The sequence below is a fragment of the Pomacea canaliculata genome, linkage group LG10 (genome assembly GCF_003073045.1).
Source record: "Pomacea canaliculata isolate SZHN2017 linkage group LG10, ASM307304v1, whole genome shotgun sequence".
Taxonomy (NCBI): Eukaryota; Metazoa; Mollusca; class Gastropoda; order Architaenioglossa; family Ampullariidae; genus Pomacea; species Pomacea canaliculata.
The window spans coordinates 2932505-2949199 of NC_037599.1; the positions used below are offsets into that span (position 1 = coordinate 2932505).

Here is a 16695-nt window from a genome sequence, read left to right on the forward strand (position 1 = left end):
TTGTAGGTTTGTTACCGGTGTTTTTTCGGTTTAATACCGTTAGATCAACGGCTAAGTACACGTAATGGATCCACTTGCAGATAATTAATCTGTGTTCAGGTTTATGCAGAAGCCACATACAAATAATATCTCCTGATTGAAAGTCCGTGCATTTTGAAAATATACAACACGCGCACTTTTCATTAAATTTTCATTTAAAAGCTCTAACTAGGTATGGTCAGCAAAATCATCATTATATGTCTTGAACTTTAACTTCTCTTTAAGATATTATCTAACCATCATCCCACCACACACTTTTTTTTTACCTCCATAGTACTTCGTTCTTCCTCTGTGGGTTTGCTTGCTGTCTGCTCACAGGAACTATGGTACCCGTCCTACCCCGACAGATTTCCCCCGTATACATGTTCCGTCAAGAGATGGTGTTCACGATAGCATATATTGTCTTTCCTGGGCAGCTGTCTTCAGTTTTCGAGCAGTTCCTGCAAACTAGGTCTGAGAAAACATCTTTACTTTAGCTTTGGTACATTGAAAAGAAAAATTTAAAAAAAGGAAACGCCCACAAACTAAGAGATGGTAAGATATTAGAAGATGAAGGAAGAATGGTGCACAGCGGGAAGGTGTGATATGATCACAGCTGCGCCTGGCTGTTTGCGGAGACCCAGGATGCTTTTGGTGAACTGGGAAATGCCCTCGCGCGCGGTGAGAATTGAACAACAAAGATCTCGTGCAGCCTAGACTTGCAGAACGGAACAGCCGTTGTCAACGTGCGGGCGCTTGGCTGTTTGAGTTCTAACATAGACGATCGATGGCATGTGTTACACTAGGTAAATATATTTTCTCCAATATCTTCTGATTTAAAAAAAAAAGGCGGCACATGATGTAATGTTAGCGCATGATCCGGTGTGTTGATAAAGGCCGCGCGCACTGATGATTATGTTTGTAGCCGATCTGTTTGCCTCCCTCGGACCTTCCTCGGTTTGCTTCATCCTTACCTTTGATCCTTCGGTTGCTTTTAATCATCATCAACTGTTGCGTTATCAAATGATAAACAGTTTTTTTCATTCTCTGTCTGAACTGCTAATTTCTATTTTAAGAATAACGGCAGAGCCAGGAGAAATGAAGAAAGACATTATGCAGCACGAGAGTTGCGCGATGCACTTGTGTGCGCCAAAGGGAAGCTACTCTGCTGCACATGCGTGACTAATGAAGCAGCCATCTTCCCTTGGCTGTGTTGTTGGCTGCTGCGGTAAAAAAATAATTTCCCACGCTGAATGTCTTTGTTGTCTACGTTCATTCAGGGGTCTAAAGTCACGATTGAATGACTACCTCGATCTCTGCCTCACCAAGGTGTTAAATGGAGCAACATCTCCGTGACCCGGTGTCCAACTTGGTTTCAGATGCTGCTTTCTGTTGCTGGACCATTCCATCCTCAGAAGTGAGAAAATGAAAAAGAAATAGTCGTCTGTGGATAACAGCCATGGAAAGTCCGTGGGGTCGTGATCTTAACTACTGGGATGATCAGGGTAACATACCCCTCTGCATTTTACAGCTCGATCCAGCTGACAGAGCAGTACTGCGTATTGCCGGTAAGTGCTATTTTATCGTCTGTTTTTAAATTTCGATGAATTATTTTTTATCTTTAATAATCTGGATTTTGCCTATTTTAAAAATTCTACTGTGTGAATGTTGAAATCATTAAGTCATGTGTTTAGCTGTACAAACTAGTCGTATGTTTAATTATATTACTGCTAGTCGCCAGTCGACTGTCCCTGCCAACTGGCCTCGACAGATCGATTGACGATCACACCACCCACGCCCACGTCTGGCCATAGTTGTTGGCGCAGACCGCTAAGAACATGCTTTATTGTTAAAAAGTTGTTTCCTTGCTAACTCACTCTAGGGATAAATAGTGTACAGTCGTACATCCGAGTAAATGAGTATAGATGTCGAGTTCTCGATGAATGGTCAGCAGGGCAAGCGAAACCATCGTCTGCTTCGAGATTTAAGCAGGGGAGCGAACTCAAACAGTCTTGCTGATGGTGACAGCATACGTCCCTTATATCCGTTAACAGATCTTTCAACACATGTTTCACGGGCAGCATGCTCTTTCTCACACACACACACAGTTGTTGAACTAGTTGGTGAAGCCACGAGCTATTTATACATTCGCATTGATACACAGCTAGGGACATTTTGCCGCCTGCGGCTCGCATGTCTAGTATACCTTTATTAATGTTGAAACGGTCTCGAGCCCGGTTGTGGCGGCCTCTCCCTGTGTAGCAAATTTTTAAAGGGCACCGTCACCACCGAGACATTCCGCCCTGGCAACTTAGCCCGGCTTCCCCTCGTCGGCCGAGCGGATAGACGGGTCGGCTGACAGTCCCCCCCATCGCTGCCTCTTTGGTGACATCTTGCCGGCTGGGAAACATGGAGGCGGTGGCAGTGGCATGGGAAAAGGCTGCGCCTTAGGAGCGGAACGAAGCGGAGCGCACGCCGCACGCGCCAACGCACGCGCAGGGCCCATCCTGTGATTAACGTGTTCGTAACAGTCGAACAGTCGTAGCTGAAAAGAAGCCACGCTCGGTCGACACCTGGACACACACGCGTGCTGCGAGTACTTAGTGTCAACACCCACACACCTGGGCATGTCCCAGTTTATTGTTGTTGTTTTTTTCTTTCATTTAATGGCGGGGGAAGGGAACCCCTTCGTGTGATTTTCGAGCGGCTGCACCGCAGTTGCTGGTGTAGTCAGCTAGTGTGAGCAGGTGTTTGGGAGACGATAGTGCGACAGAAATGTGGCGTGTGTGGTGAACACAACACCTGGACATTTCACGATGGAATATTCTCATGATATATTCTACCTTACCTCTGACCTACCGAAAACTCCCTTTGTACAGTACGAGGAGGCGCGACTTCGGGACACAGGTGAGAGGGTGGCCAGTGCAGCTTGCATTTGTTGATGTTTATGATCATCTTAAAAAAAAAACATGCTTCCTTAATTTGTTATATATTTTGTACTTTTTCATTTCTTCGATTATGTATTTGATAATCACCTAGAGTTTGTTGAGAGAAGTTTATTTGTGATCTGTCTGTATCTGTGTCACCATGACATCTGTCATCTCTCCTTCACTATCCGTCGTCTGTCTAATTCGATCTCTTATCTTCCTGGGATGTAGAATCATCTTTAACGCCTTTTCCTTATAAACTGACATGAGTAAGAGGTGACTCATAGACTTATCAACTCACATGTGTATCGGCATCCACCCAACGGGACATGTACCCCAAAAAACAACAACAAAGACCCGGACACTCCCCGCTTTGGCATAACTGAAGAGACTATACCCAGGGTAAACAGGTCGAGCACAGACGGTTTTTAAAATAGTTTGTCGAGAAGACTGTACGAGCAGGAAGACTAACTGAGTAATAAGTAAAAGAAGAAATGAAAGTAGAAGTATATAAATGCGATACACAAACTGCAGAGTGAGGCCAGTTTGGCGAGGCCAGGAAGAAGGCATTGTTAATTAACCGCTTTTTAACGAGAGTCGTCCGAGGAGTCAACCGGGCGCTCGTTCTTAAAAATGTAGTTGAGGATGCTAATTCCTTGCATGACCAACTGCATAATGATATAAGTGAGCGAGGACTGTGATCGGGTAGACATGTCCGCGCGCACCAAGTAACAGACGCAGGCCCAACGTCTGGCGCCACGCCACCCGCCACCGCCAGCTAGTTCACTCGACCTGCCAACAGCGCTGGTCAATATGGACAGCTCAATAAATCTGCTGTGTCGGCACCCAGGCCACTTAACACATTTCTATTTAGTGCTCCCACTTCGCTTCCTTCTCTCGACACGCGTCTCCAACACCCTTCCCCCGATTCTCTCTCAGCCTCATTCCCCAACCCCACCCCCCGTCCTTTTCTCTCTCGTTTATGGTCAGTCTTAATGAAAGCAGGCGATGCCCAGTCATGATGCAGGGACAGGCGAATGGGCTATTCATCATCATGGCGAATATTAGGAGATGGATGACCGCTACCTTAGTCAGGTGAAGGTCTTTATAGAGAGCCTCCATTGTTTGCTGTGTGGGGAGTGGCAAACAAAAAACATCTGTTTCATGGCCGGCTTTAAACAATTCGTCAGGTTACATGGCCCGAGAGTTTTGTGGTCGTGTGGGCTTATCACAATTTGTCGCTCATATGCCTTTTAAAAGTGTGTCTGTGTGTGTGTCAGGCAGTTAACTTCAGAAACAATTTTCATTTTGCCAGACTTGGTCAGGTTTGCAATATTGTTTAATAATGACTGCCTTCTAGCTCACTGATTGGTACGAGAGATAAAACTGTCCTCACACTGTGCATGACAAAAGAATAAACTGGATTTTAATTTGGTTTACAGATGAAAGGGATGCGGTGCAGAAGAAGACCTTTACCAAATGGGTGAATAAACACCTGATGAAGGTAAGTGTTAATCAGCGCAGGTCATCTGAACTTGGTCGTCTGTGTATAACCGCTGGTTTAGAGTTTAGCCAGCCGTTACAAGCTCATGTTTCATACTGCTTATATGATTTAAAATATCATTAGACCATGTTGGTTTTGTTGAAAAATGTTCAGGCATGAGAATATTGGTTACAAAACTTTTTATATTTTGATCTTGGCCTTCAGCTGAAATGACTTTTAAATCCTTTTATAAGGTCTTTTGTTTTTTTTTTCTTTCTTTCTGGTCTGGTACTGGCTTGGTAGTTGGTATAATATGCAGTTAAGCTAAATTTTTTTTTCCTGACAAAAGATGAATATCCAGAAGGGGCAACTCATAAGTTTGCATCCAGCATTCTTTCCTTATTTTTGTTGAGATGGGACGTTAGAACTAGATAATACTAAATATGAATTCATAATCACAGTGGCAAAAACATTTGATATCAAGGTGGAGAAAGGCCATAGAGAAGAGGAGCCAGTTCAGTAATCATCACACACACACACGAGTTCCATCTCCTTAGAAAGAACATGAGTGAAAGGACACAAAAGGAAGCCTAACAGCTACAGTTCGTTCTTGAGGTTCTGCAAATAATATAAATAAGGAGGAGCGACCTTTAGCATTGCGACATTTGGAAGGCAATTACCCGGCAACTGTGACCCCTCTTCCTGCATGTCACTAGACACCAGTTTAGCTGGGTGGAGGGTGTCCGGAGACAAAGATTTCATCCGTTTCAGAGTAGATGCATGCAATGCACACTTCACTGACAACACTTAGATACGGGTGACTGGTTTCTTCAGGCGCTGAAGGAGGCAAGTCAGTGGAAGGGGTAGGGGGAAGAGGGTGGCCCTACGAAGCCCGCGGAGGTACATATTTAGGGGTACGCAGGTTAACTAGGGTGTCAATAAAAAGGGGCAACTACATAAGTTTGGTGTGTGAGTGGGTACTTAGCCTGCTGACTAACAGGGATCAGATGTGAGCACAGGAGGCGCCACTCAGGAGACTTGAACTCCATTTCACGCCATGTTGTTGCTGCTGTACCCGCTGTACCCACATGTAAGAGATAAGAATAGCGAGAAGGGTTCATTGTGTCAAGGCTGAAACACGTGTATACATTCAAAAGATGGTGGTGGGCTTGTTCCTGTCATTCCTGCTTGTTCTCTTTCTCGTGTGCTATTTTCAGTCGAGTAAGCTCTCTTGTCTTGATTGTTCTGCATGTCCTCCTTGAGCTTGAAGTAGTCCTGGGTGGAAGGCAGGCACACCCTGTTCTGTACGCAGTACGGGTGTGAAGAGCATCGCTCCCATGTGTTGTCTATAACTGAACTGTAGGGAGCTGACAGTCCATGCACATTAGTTACGGGTAAAGGATTTTAAAGCAGGAAGGATGATGTGGGTATTGAAAACTAGAATACTGCGAGAAGCGTGTGTGGGTTGCAGAGAGAGAGAGACAAGAGGTGTGGTGGGGGTGAGGGAGAGAAGGAGCGGTGGGGTGGGGAGTAAATGTTGAGCTCACTCGTGGAAAAGGAGTGTTTGAGAAAGAGCCAGGCACATGAAAAATTGTTGGTGTCTGGTTTCATGTTTCTGGGGGAGCGAGAGACCAGCTGAAGTAAAGGAATGTCACCGCGGTCTTGTTGTTCTGGTTAAGCGAGCGAGTGTGACCGAGCAAGCAGGCTTGGTCACTGTTGCCAGCGAGGGTAGGTTGGTAGGAGATATTTACAAAAGGCGCAGAAGCTGCTTTCTTGAAGAATTGGAAAGTCGAACCTCGATGGCGACATTGTCATGGAGTTGGTGGAGGAGAATGTGGGTGGTGTGTAGACAAAATTCCAAGAACGAGTAGTAAAAATCTCGCGCCGCAAACATTTTTTTTAAATATGAGGTTCGAAACCATACATTTTTTTTTCACGTTTCCTGCTCGTATTTCTTCCTTGTTAAATTTTTGCGAGCTGTGTAGAGACGAGGCATTGTTGCCGGAAGAAAAAGAACGGCCTTGAACCTGACATTTTCCTTACAAATTATTGTGTATGCAACACCAGTGTTAAATGTGTCAAATCCAGCTTGTGTGTTGTGACCATCTTACACACTAGCTGACACTTTGAGTAGATACAATAGATATCGATCATTGACGTTCGAGATTGGAAGATATTCTTTAATTCAATACAACTCCAGTTAAACGCATGTCTGGTCTTGAAAATGAGTAAAAAGTCGACTTACAATGGAGACCGGCAATTAAAGACTTATTTTCAAGCTCTGACATGAAACCCATGATTATGTCTCCCATCCCTAATCAACGCCCGTCCAGATAGTGTAAACGTTGTTAAACGGTCTTGTTTTTGGTTTTCAAGTGAATATGTTCAGCCTGTTATTATCAAAGCAAAAATAACCGACTTCTTGGAAGAGATGAATGCCTTGAAACACAGGCTATGACAGAGGCTGAAGCTATGGTCGTTCTGGGGATATGGTTAAATCATCAGAGAGCGGGAGGGTGTGTACAACGGGTGCTTTTAGGTCCAGTCAGGGATTTGATTATGAACAGGTGAGATGTACAAGTCTTATATCTCTTGAACAGAAATAGGGTTGGTTATTCATTCAGATCTTCAAAAGTGTCAGTGTCGGGCTAAAACCAGTCAGTTGTTAGGAGAACTGGTAGTCGGGTATATCAAAGTACACGCACGCCCACACCTACCCACCCACACACGAGTTCACTGAAGCCGACAAAGTGTATAATGTATGTTACATTGTCTTTCCCTCAAACTAGCAGGTGGGTAAATTGCATCCTGTGTGAAAATGCATGCTTTTACACGGAGTGTGTTAACCTTTTGACAGAAATTCGTTTGCCTTCTGTGGGTGTGAGTGGGTCTGACCGGGGACTCGCCTGTCTTCTGTTGGCTCACGTGCTCGCGGAGTTGTCTGCTGGATTATGGCAGTCATTCCATCATGTTTGGGCAAACAGTGTGTTTGCTGGCTGGCTGCTACAAATGACACCAGAGTCTGTTCTCGTTTGTAAAGGTAGTTTATAGTAGACTGCAGGCCCAGTGAACACAACTATGTATCAGATAAGTGTGTATTGTCCAGGGCTTGTGCTAGAGACCCTGGGAAGCGAAACATCTGGAACACGACACCGAATAGTTTTCTCCGCCATGTCTTGGGTCAAAGGTGGTCGCAATATGATTCACCTACGAAACTTTATTTCTTTTTGGCTTGGTACTTGGCCTAGTAGTTAGTATGATAAGAGATAGTCAGACAATAAATAGCGATTTTTTCTTTCTATCGAAAGATATGGAGTTCCATATAATAATGACAGGAAATTATAATTTATGCCCGGGGGTCACGACCTGGACCGTAGATGGAGATTCCGACTCTGCTCCCTCTAAAGCAGGGGTCTCAAACTCGCGGCCCGCGGGCCAACTGCGGCCCGCCGGACAAAAGTTTGCGGCCCCCACCTCAATATCAAAGTTTCATGCTAGTGCGGCCCGAGTTTGATACTGTTATATCTTCTCCTCTCTCGCTCCCACAGAGGCAGCCCAACGTGTCTTATTTGCACAGAGAAAGTTGCAGTGCACAAAGAATACAATTTGAAACGTCATTACACAACTAGACATGCTTAGGAGTATGCAAAATACCAGGGAGATGAGAGAGTCAGCCGGGTTGCTAATCTTAAAAACATATCTACTGAGGCAACAAAATTTCTTTAAGAAAGCAACCAAAGAGAATGACGCAGCAGTCGAAGCTAGCTACGTGGTTAGTGAGATGATTGCTAAAGCAGGAAAGCCATTCAAAGAAGGTGAATTTTTAAAAATGTGCATATTACAGGCTGCAAGTATTGTCTGTCCAGAAAAGAAAGGTCAGTTTAGCAACATCAGCCTTTCTGCCAACACCGTAGCAGAGCGCATTTCTGACCTGTCAAGTGACATTTATGATCAGCTGTGCGAGAAAGCAATTAAATGTTTCATATATATTATTTCATATTGTATACTCAGTCGCTCTTGGTGAGACCACAGACATCACCGACACTGCCCAACTCGCAGTCTTTGTCCGCGGTGTTGATGACACTTTTGAAGTCATAGAGGAGTTGCTCACAGTGATTCCAATGCATGGCCAGACCACAGCTCAGGAGATATTTCACCAGCTGTGTGATGCCATTGAGAATGCCGGTTTGCCTTGGAGGAGGTTTGTTGGAATAACAACTGATGGAGCGCCATCAATGACAGGGAGGACTGGTGGCACTTGTTGAAAAAAAAACAAACAAACAAACAAACAAACAAACAAACTGGAAGAGGAAGGTGTGGAGGAGGCCATTGCTCTGCGCTGCATTATTCATCAGCAGGCCCTTTGCAGCAAATGCCTGAAGTTGACAATGTGATGTCTTTCGTTGTGAAATGTATCAACCAAATCAGATCCAGGGGCTTAAAGCACAGAAGGTTTCGTGCTTTTTTAGAGGAAATGGAGTCAGAATATGGGGATGTGCTCTACTTCACCGAGGTACGTTGGCTCAGCAGGGGAAACATATTGAAGAGATTTTTTGAGTTGAGAGCCGAAGTGAAAGCCTTCATGGAGGAAGATGGGGTTGCTGTTCCTGGGCTAAGTGATCCAAAATGGCTCATGGACTTAGCTTTTTTGGTTGATATGACACATGAGCTTAACTTACTGAACAAGAAGCTACAAGGTCAGGGGCAACTTGTCAGTGCTGCCTATGACAACGTGAGAGCATTCTCTACAAAACTTATGTTATGGAAAGCCCAGCTTTCTCAGACAAACCTTTGCCATTTCCCAGCATGCAAGTCACTCATGGATGCAGGCACACCGTTTAGCGGTGAAGAGTATGTGGATGTCATTTTGAAGCTACAGGAGGAATTCGATCACAGATTTGCAGACTTCAAGACGCACAGAACCACATTTCAAATTTCTGAGGACCCCTACTCCTTTTATGTACAAGATGCTCCTCCTGTGCTTCAAATGGAGCTCATTGACCTGCAGTGCAACTCTGAACTCAAAGCCAAGTTCAGGGAGGTGAGTGGAAAAGCAGACAAGCTCGGGCAATTTTTGAGAGAATTGCCCCCTAGCTTCCCTGAGCTTTCCCGAATGTTCAAGCGGACCATGTGTCTTTTTGGGAGCACATACTTGTGCGAAAAGCTCTTCTCTACCTTGAACTTCAATAAGTCCAAGTACAGATCCAGACTTACTGATGAGCATCTTCAAGCCGTACTGAGGGTCTCAACTGCTTCCTCCCTTAAGCCAAATGTGGCTCGGCTATGCGAGAGTAAGCGCTGCCAGACCTCTAGCAGCAAGAAGTAGGCAGAAGAAGCCATGTTCAAAACAGTTTATGTTCAATGTTCCATTCATATTCAGAAAGTTAAATGTTAAAGAAATGCTAATACAGACATTTGAATCTGAATAATAATAATTACATTTCTCTGGTCAGCAACTCTATTTTCTTCAGTCTTCTATATCTGCTGTATTATTATTATATTTTCATTTTCAATTTATTCATTTATTACTAATTGATTTATTTTTTCTTATGAATATGTGAATTTATTTTTATTTTTTAACACAAAAATAAGATGAAAAAATAAGACATTTGATAACATTGGAATGTTTTTGTAAGAGCTTTTCTTGTGGAAAACCTGATGCGGCCCGGCCTCATCCAGACTCTGCCTCCAGTGGCCCCCGGGTAAATTGAGTTTGAGACCCCTGCTCTAAAGGGAAGGTTGTAGGAGAGAAGGAATGTAGAAAATTAAAAAAAAGGTAGATGAAAAACGAGGAACTCGAGGAAGCAGGTATGCAGGATACGAGGAGGAACATCATGTAACAGTTGGGGCTCCAGTATGACGAAAAGTTGAGGCTGCACACTGAAGTTTCCAGTTCAGTCTCCCTCTATTGTCCCTGACCTGCTGTAGGATCGAAGGACAAGAAGCTGTATAGTCTATAATCTAAGTAGTTCTGACATTTGTGCACATACAGTGCCTGTCATTTGAAATGCCCTTATTCTTTCCATCTTTCTGTCTCTCAGTTTATTTTCTTTGCTTTTGTTTCAAGCTCTCAGATCTTTTACGCTCAGGGTGCAATCTTCAAGTGAGAGAACTGCTTCTTGTCGAGCTTCTTTCTAACATTACTACAAATTTAAAGAACTTTGTTTGTACCTGGGATTTCCCAGACAAGACGACCTGTGGTTTATTTACTGACCTCTGAGATCAGCAGCTGCTTTCACCCAAGAAGCTCGGTTTGCTTCTGTTCTCAAGCGCCATCGGTCCATACCTAGAATATAGTTCGTCCAGATTCCTCTTGAAGTTTACATCATGTCACAACCGCCTCTTAATGTCAAGGTTCTTGAGGATACAGCAAGGCTAGGTCTTCATGAAGTGTTCTGCAGCCATATGTTCAGTGTTTAAACGTCTGCTCTTCGGTAACCAGAAAGGGCAGGGTCCCACTGAGGACAGACAGGATGGTAACAAAGACCGCTGGAGCGAGTGTAATAGGGGCGGAGTCACACCACCCGAACCTCGGCAACAGACGGCACCACACTAGCCCTCGGGGACTACGTGGCACTCAGGTAGCGGAAGAAATCTGCAAATCATCTGCATTGTTGGAGGAACCATTTGTGTTACTTGTACTAAATCTCTTGTCAGGCGGCACGCTTTCATCTTGGCGATTACAAGAGGCCGACCAGCTGGTGCTGTAGGAAGCTGTGCTTGCCTTGTTTTCCGTGCCCAACATTTCATCCGGAATTAAAGACAAGCTTGAGTTGATGTCCGTAGTTTTCTCAGTTTTGTCGAGATTGTTTGGCACAGGAAGTCAAACCTACATGCCTCAGAACTCTAAACTAACATTTCTGAGCGATTTCGGAGTCCCGGACTACCATCCTTCTTGATGTCTTGAGCATTGCTTAAAGAAAGAAAATAAACTTATTTCTCAGAGTTTAGCAAAAATTTACATCCTAGGAATTAACTTATTAATACGAGGTCTAAAATATCACTATCCTTTAATAGCTAATTTCGGGATTTAATAATAATAATAGTAATAATAATGCACTACTAGCTTGCTAGTTTGGGTTGTGGGCAAATCCGCTCCTGCAAAAGAGTTCATGTATGAGCAGGGGGCGGGTACTTGTTTCTGTTAATGTTTAAATCCCGTCTGTCTCTCTGCCTCCTTATTCTGGTTATTTGAGTTTTTTTTTTTCTCTCTCTCACACATACACGTGTATCGTGGTGGATACTAACCACATCGATACACCGACACTGGAGGTTTTGCCTTGCAGAGTTCAGGCCCAGGGCAGTGTGTATTGTGCTTGCTGCTGCATCATGGGATCGTCTTCCACACTTCTCTGACTTTAGTTAGGTGTCTTCTTTTTATCTCGAAGCAAAGGACCCTGTCGTGTTTATTGTATGTGAGCATCGAGTGTCACTCACCCTGCTTGGTGAATGAAGGACTGGCAGACTGTGCAGACAACATGCAAGTGGGTCGCCTCTCGATGCTGAGTCAATGTAAACAAGCTTTCTGATAATGTCAGAACTCTGGGGTTCGTGTGTGTGTGGTGGGGGAGGAGGTTAGGGACCGGAGGGGAGTCCATGGTTGGACTGTTTATCAGTTGAATACTTCGAATTCATCCGGCATGAGTTAAAGCTGCGACAACTTTTTTTTATTACTTTACCGAATGTTAGGCATGTTGTTGCTCTCTCTGATGTCACATGACATTCTTCAGACTCCAGGCTTGGGGTTGGCATGGAAACGCTCAGATGGTAGAAGACAGCATCTCCTGTGCGTTAATCTTATTTATTCAGGTTTTCGTTGTCAGACTCTTGACTGCAAAACTACAGTTGATTGTGTGTGGAGGTCGTTGTGAGAATATTTAATTGTTGGTCTCGATTAATATGAGGATTGTGATAGTAAAAACCTCCAGGTGACTCCTGTAAGTTAGTCTGCTCTAGTCATTTTTTTATTTACTGCTTGTAAACGAGTAGGCATTCTGTCTTTAAAGACGAAGAGAACAGTGGTAGTTCGTGTATTCTCGTGACTGCCATCATGTCGATCATGGGGAAATGTTGGAGACATGTGTCTCCAGTTCTGTTTTCACATCGTACTCTGCTTTGCCAACTCATCAAGATGGCTGGTCTTGCAGTCCAATCATTCCAAAAAAAAAAAAAGCGCCTTTACCTTTAGTCTTCCAGTTCTTCATCGGTCAGTTCTCTGTGGAAAGGGTCTGCTACGGCTTCAGCAGGAATCGTTAAGCACATACTTTGACCTTTGACTCCAGTTGTACGTCAGCATTATTGTTAGCAGTTGAAGCAGAACGATAATAAATCCACAACCCTCGGCATATTTTCGTATTAACTTGCTCAAGCCTGAACGAGCTGATGACATGATATGGAGTTTAATCTGTAAATGGGGCTTTGTTAATGGATTCACGTTTTGTAACCGTGGAAGTGGTTTGGAATCACTGTTTGAAACCAAGTAGCGATTAGTTTCACGTAGACTCGATCCTCGACAGAAATTTTCAGCGACTGTGCACGGAATGGAAGGGAAGTGTTGATGGATCACCGTGACCCCTCCTCTGTCAACATCGCCAGCTAACACCAGCAGCTTTTGAGATTTGAAAGCTTTGAACGGGCATCAACCGTTCCTAGACACTAGAGGTTTTTTTTTTTTTTTTAGAACCATTGCGTATGTGTGTGGAAGTTGCTGGGTTTTTTTTGTTTTTTTGTTTTGTGTTTTATTGGTGGGTTGGTTGGAGATTCCTGGCACTCCGCACAAAACCATCACGAAAGTAGTTCCTTCTGCCAGATACACGTGGTTTGGTGCTATTGAGTCATATTATGCTAGTCTAACCATTCGTGTTTACATTGGGCTTTCAGTCCACTACAAGTTGCCCCATGCATATTCAACGAATCTCCTAACTGTTGCATAAACCCCTGCTGTATATAGGGCTAGTAAAGCACTAATGGCACTCCCTCCTCGCCATGTAAAAAAAGTGGGGAAGGCAAGGGTTATCTCATGTAATGCATGTATTTCAAAATGCGGTTTCTCCTCCACTTCGAGATGGGTGTTGTGTGTGAAAGAGGTTAGACTGAGTGCGCTGGAACCTTAAAAAAAGGGACTCGGCGTCGGTTTTGGTAATTAATGGGGATAACCTTTCAACACCAGAACTTTCATAGCCAGCGGAATTAGAGTTATCAGAAACGAATGTTCGCCGTCAGTGTTACATGGAGGAGCGGGAGCAACTGGTTCGATTCCCCGGCCTTCAAGTGAAGTCGCATAAGCGCCTCGTGCAGCTGTACCTATAGATGATTCATGCTAGAGAGATATGTCGTGACCTCACAAGTAGCAGGTGCGAGATACCTCGCGATAGATCGAGTGGCGATTGCTGTTGGGTGCAGGAGGCTAGTGGTGTGGTGGGTAACATGACAGGTACCCGTTCCACGTCCCCACCCTTGTCGCCATCACTTACTTCCTCCTTTGTCATCAGTGCGCATGTAGGCGGTTGATAAGAGTGCGAGAGTATGCGATAGCGAAGCGACATGTATAAAGTAGTACTTGGCGATCGTCGAGATGATTGCTGCCTGTCGCGTGTACTGTCGAGTGCTGAACTTCGACATGGCTTTTGCGAGTGGGATAAGATATATAGCAATCATTCTCGTTTGAAGATTCGTCAGAGACAATTCGTATGTTCAAGTGCTTCCAACAGCTGTAACTGTTCAGAATGTGCAGTCTGCCAGGCTGTCTCAGCACTGCTGGACTATTGATGTAGACATCTAGATGTAATCGCTCTTCCGCTATCATTTTAGATAAATTTGGGTTTCCGCACATGTATTTTCGCCGATCTACCAACATGCCTGTTGATTGCCAAAAACGGAGAGAAAAAAAGCTACAACCGACAAGTCCTTCGCCTAAAGTAGACAGAAACTATTGATCAGATGGAATAAACTTATATCTTAAGCAATAGCACGGCCTCCAGGTGTGGAAAAGAGTCTGGAGTTGAAGAGCGAACTTGTCCTTCACGTTTGGGACACGTTGCTAACATCCATGCTACCCTGAGACCGGGTTGGGGTAGACTGGGAGAGGTAGGAATCAGGGAGGAGAAAGGGTTGTCACATTCGCTTCCTGTTTTCTGAACGCAAAACTGTCGGCGGCAGACTTCGCCGGTGGAACATGACAGAGCTGTTCATTCATTATTCATTGGATTTTTTGTGTGCCTCTCACGCCAGGATGTTTTTGGACATCTAAAGCTAGACGAGATGCTTCCAGAAGGGTCGACTCCCTGATAATTTGTCCCCTTGTCTTATCTGCACGTTGTATCGTACGTAAAATGTCTAAGATTTATGAAGGTGGAAACACTCGAAGAAGTTATTAGATGCACGTTCTGACTGTATGCTTCAGTCAAGGTTAACATAAAAATTTCATAACGAGGCCGCGCGAGTTATTTTATGTGCAGGTTAGGGAGAAAAAATAGTAAACCCGCCCAAAACGTGACAGACAGGTGCTGCAAAAGTTTACTGAGTATATTTGACCCTTGGCTTTAGTAGACTCGAACTACGTAGTACGGATTGTTGTTGAGACAGTCCTAACTCCTGTCTGTCTCTTGTGTATGCGTGCGTGCGTGCGTCTTCATGGTGTGTTTGTTGGGGGGGGGGGGGAGGGGTGGTGAGTGCAAATAAATGGCAAGAAGATAAATACAGCAATGTTGTTTGTAGCCAGAACTTTATTATGAGCAGCGTTTTTCCTTTAAACATCCTGCCTTGATATCTGTTTACATTGTTACGTCTGCTGGGTTTGAGAAAATATGCACAGTCCTTACAACAGGCGGAGAGTAAAGGTTGCAAAGTTAGCTATGACAAGACTGCGAACTTGAAACATTTCGGTATCTCATAGAGGATATTAGTGGCACATGAGAAACTGTGTTTAGTCTCCCACCAAGGGAGTCTGTGTTAGGTAGGCATAAGAAAAAGGTTTTTTTTTTTTTTTGGTGGACGCCGCTCCTACATAGGTGGGTTAATTGAAAAAAACTTTTTTTTGTACATTACCTCAAAAGCAGAATGCGCGCATCGACTACAAAGAGATGGATTTTAGGGCTAGACATTTAGATATGGATAAAGCGGTGTAATAGGGACCATTGCACTCACTTTCCTGCTTGCGCAAAGGCGGACGGGCGGAGAGAGGTTTAGGGAGGGGGATGCTGTTAGGAATCTGAAGCAGCGAAGAGATTTATAGAAGTGAGAATGTGGGCAATGTAACTTCACTCACGAACTTTGACATTTTTTTATATCTCGCCAGCTCGAACAATCTTTATGCATTCGTACCCGCATGCACCGGCGCAAATGTGTTAATGGCGTATCACAAAGAAGGCAAAACACTGCAAATGGCGCGACGCAGAAAATGCATTCACGATATATGGGGAACCGGAACTCACAGAAAAATCGCTATCATTATGTCTAGCGCAGTTGAAGATATTTTGAGGAACTCGGGGCACGCTGACAAAAAAAAAAAAAAGGAAGTTCCGGAGAACTGAAAACGCACATGCTGTAAACAAGCGTGCATTTGTGAACAGCCTCCCCCCTAAAAAAAAAAATCCCACCCTATCTTTTAGCCTCACTTTTGTAGCTTTTTGTACCTGCTGTCTTCATTCAGGTTATTTCGTGTCTGTGGTTGTGGGGGATAACTGGGTGGGTGGGTGACTCAGACATCTTTCTGCGCGTGTTTACCTGGTTGCTGTCTGTCTGCATTAGGCGCGTGTTCCCATCTCGTCTCGCTCTCGAACGGCGCAGTTCTTACTCTTGCCGCGGGATGAGCGTGTTCCCATCTTGTCTCGCTCTCAAACGGTGCAGTTCTTACTGTTGCCGCGGGGTGAGCGTGTTCCGGGCCGGAACCAGCGAGAACCTTCTGCTGCTGTCATTCTTTCTCAGCCACGCGCCGTCTATCCGGTGTTGACTGGAATTAAATGCGATTTTAGCATTTGCGGGTTAGTGGGCCTTAGTTGTCTGACGGGGCCGCTTAATTGATCGTCGGTTAAGATGAAAACCTGAGTTTGTCGTTAGCACCTTTCGCCTCATTTTTCCCCGTCATCAAAAATAACTCCTGTAGTCCTGTGCAACAGATACACAGGGGGAGGGATGTTCTGCACCTAATGTATAAGAAACAGTTCTGAGATTTATAAACTTATGCTGAAGCTCATTTTGTAGTGCAGTGTGTGTGTGTGAGAGAGAGAGAAGGATCGTGTGTGAAAATAGGTGATGATGTAAGGGAGA

At 44.4% G+C, this 16695-nt stretch overlaps 1 protein-coding gene across 8 annotated transcripts in view; it reads left to right on the forward strand.

Moving 5' to 3' along the window:
• The window catches only part of LOC112574275 (microtubule-actin cross-linking factor 1-like), a 154661-nt gene that overhangs the window by 14363 nt on the left and 123603 nt on the right, over positions 1–16695 (forward strand). For 6 of the 8 annotated variants that reach the window (XM_025255231.1, XM_025255229.1, XM_025255233.1 and 3 more), the window contains exons 2-3: positions 1398–1586; positions 4388–4449. In XM_025255231.1, the coding sequence (XP_025111016.1) occupies positions 1478–1586; positions 4388–4449 (171 nt within the window). In that variant the 5' untranslated portion in view covers positions 1398–1477. Of the gene's footprint in view, positions 1–1397; positions 1587–2280; positions 2926–4387; positions 4450–16695 lie in introns of those variants that run through there. The other 2 variants (XM_025255232.1, XM_025255237.1) reach the window with 1 other exon arrangement.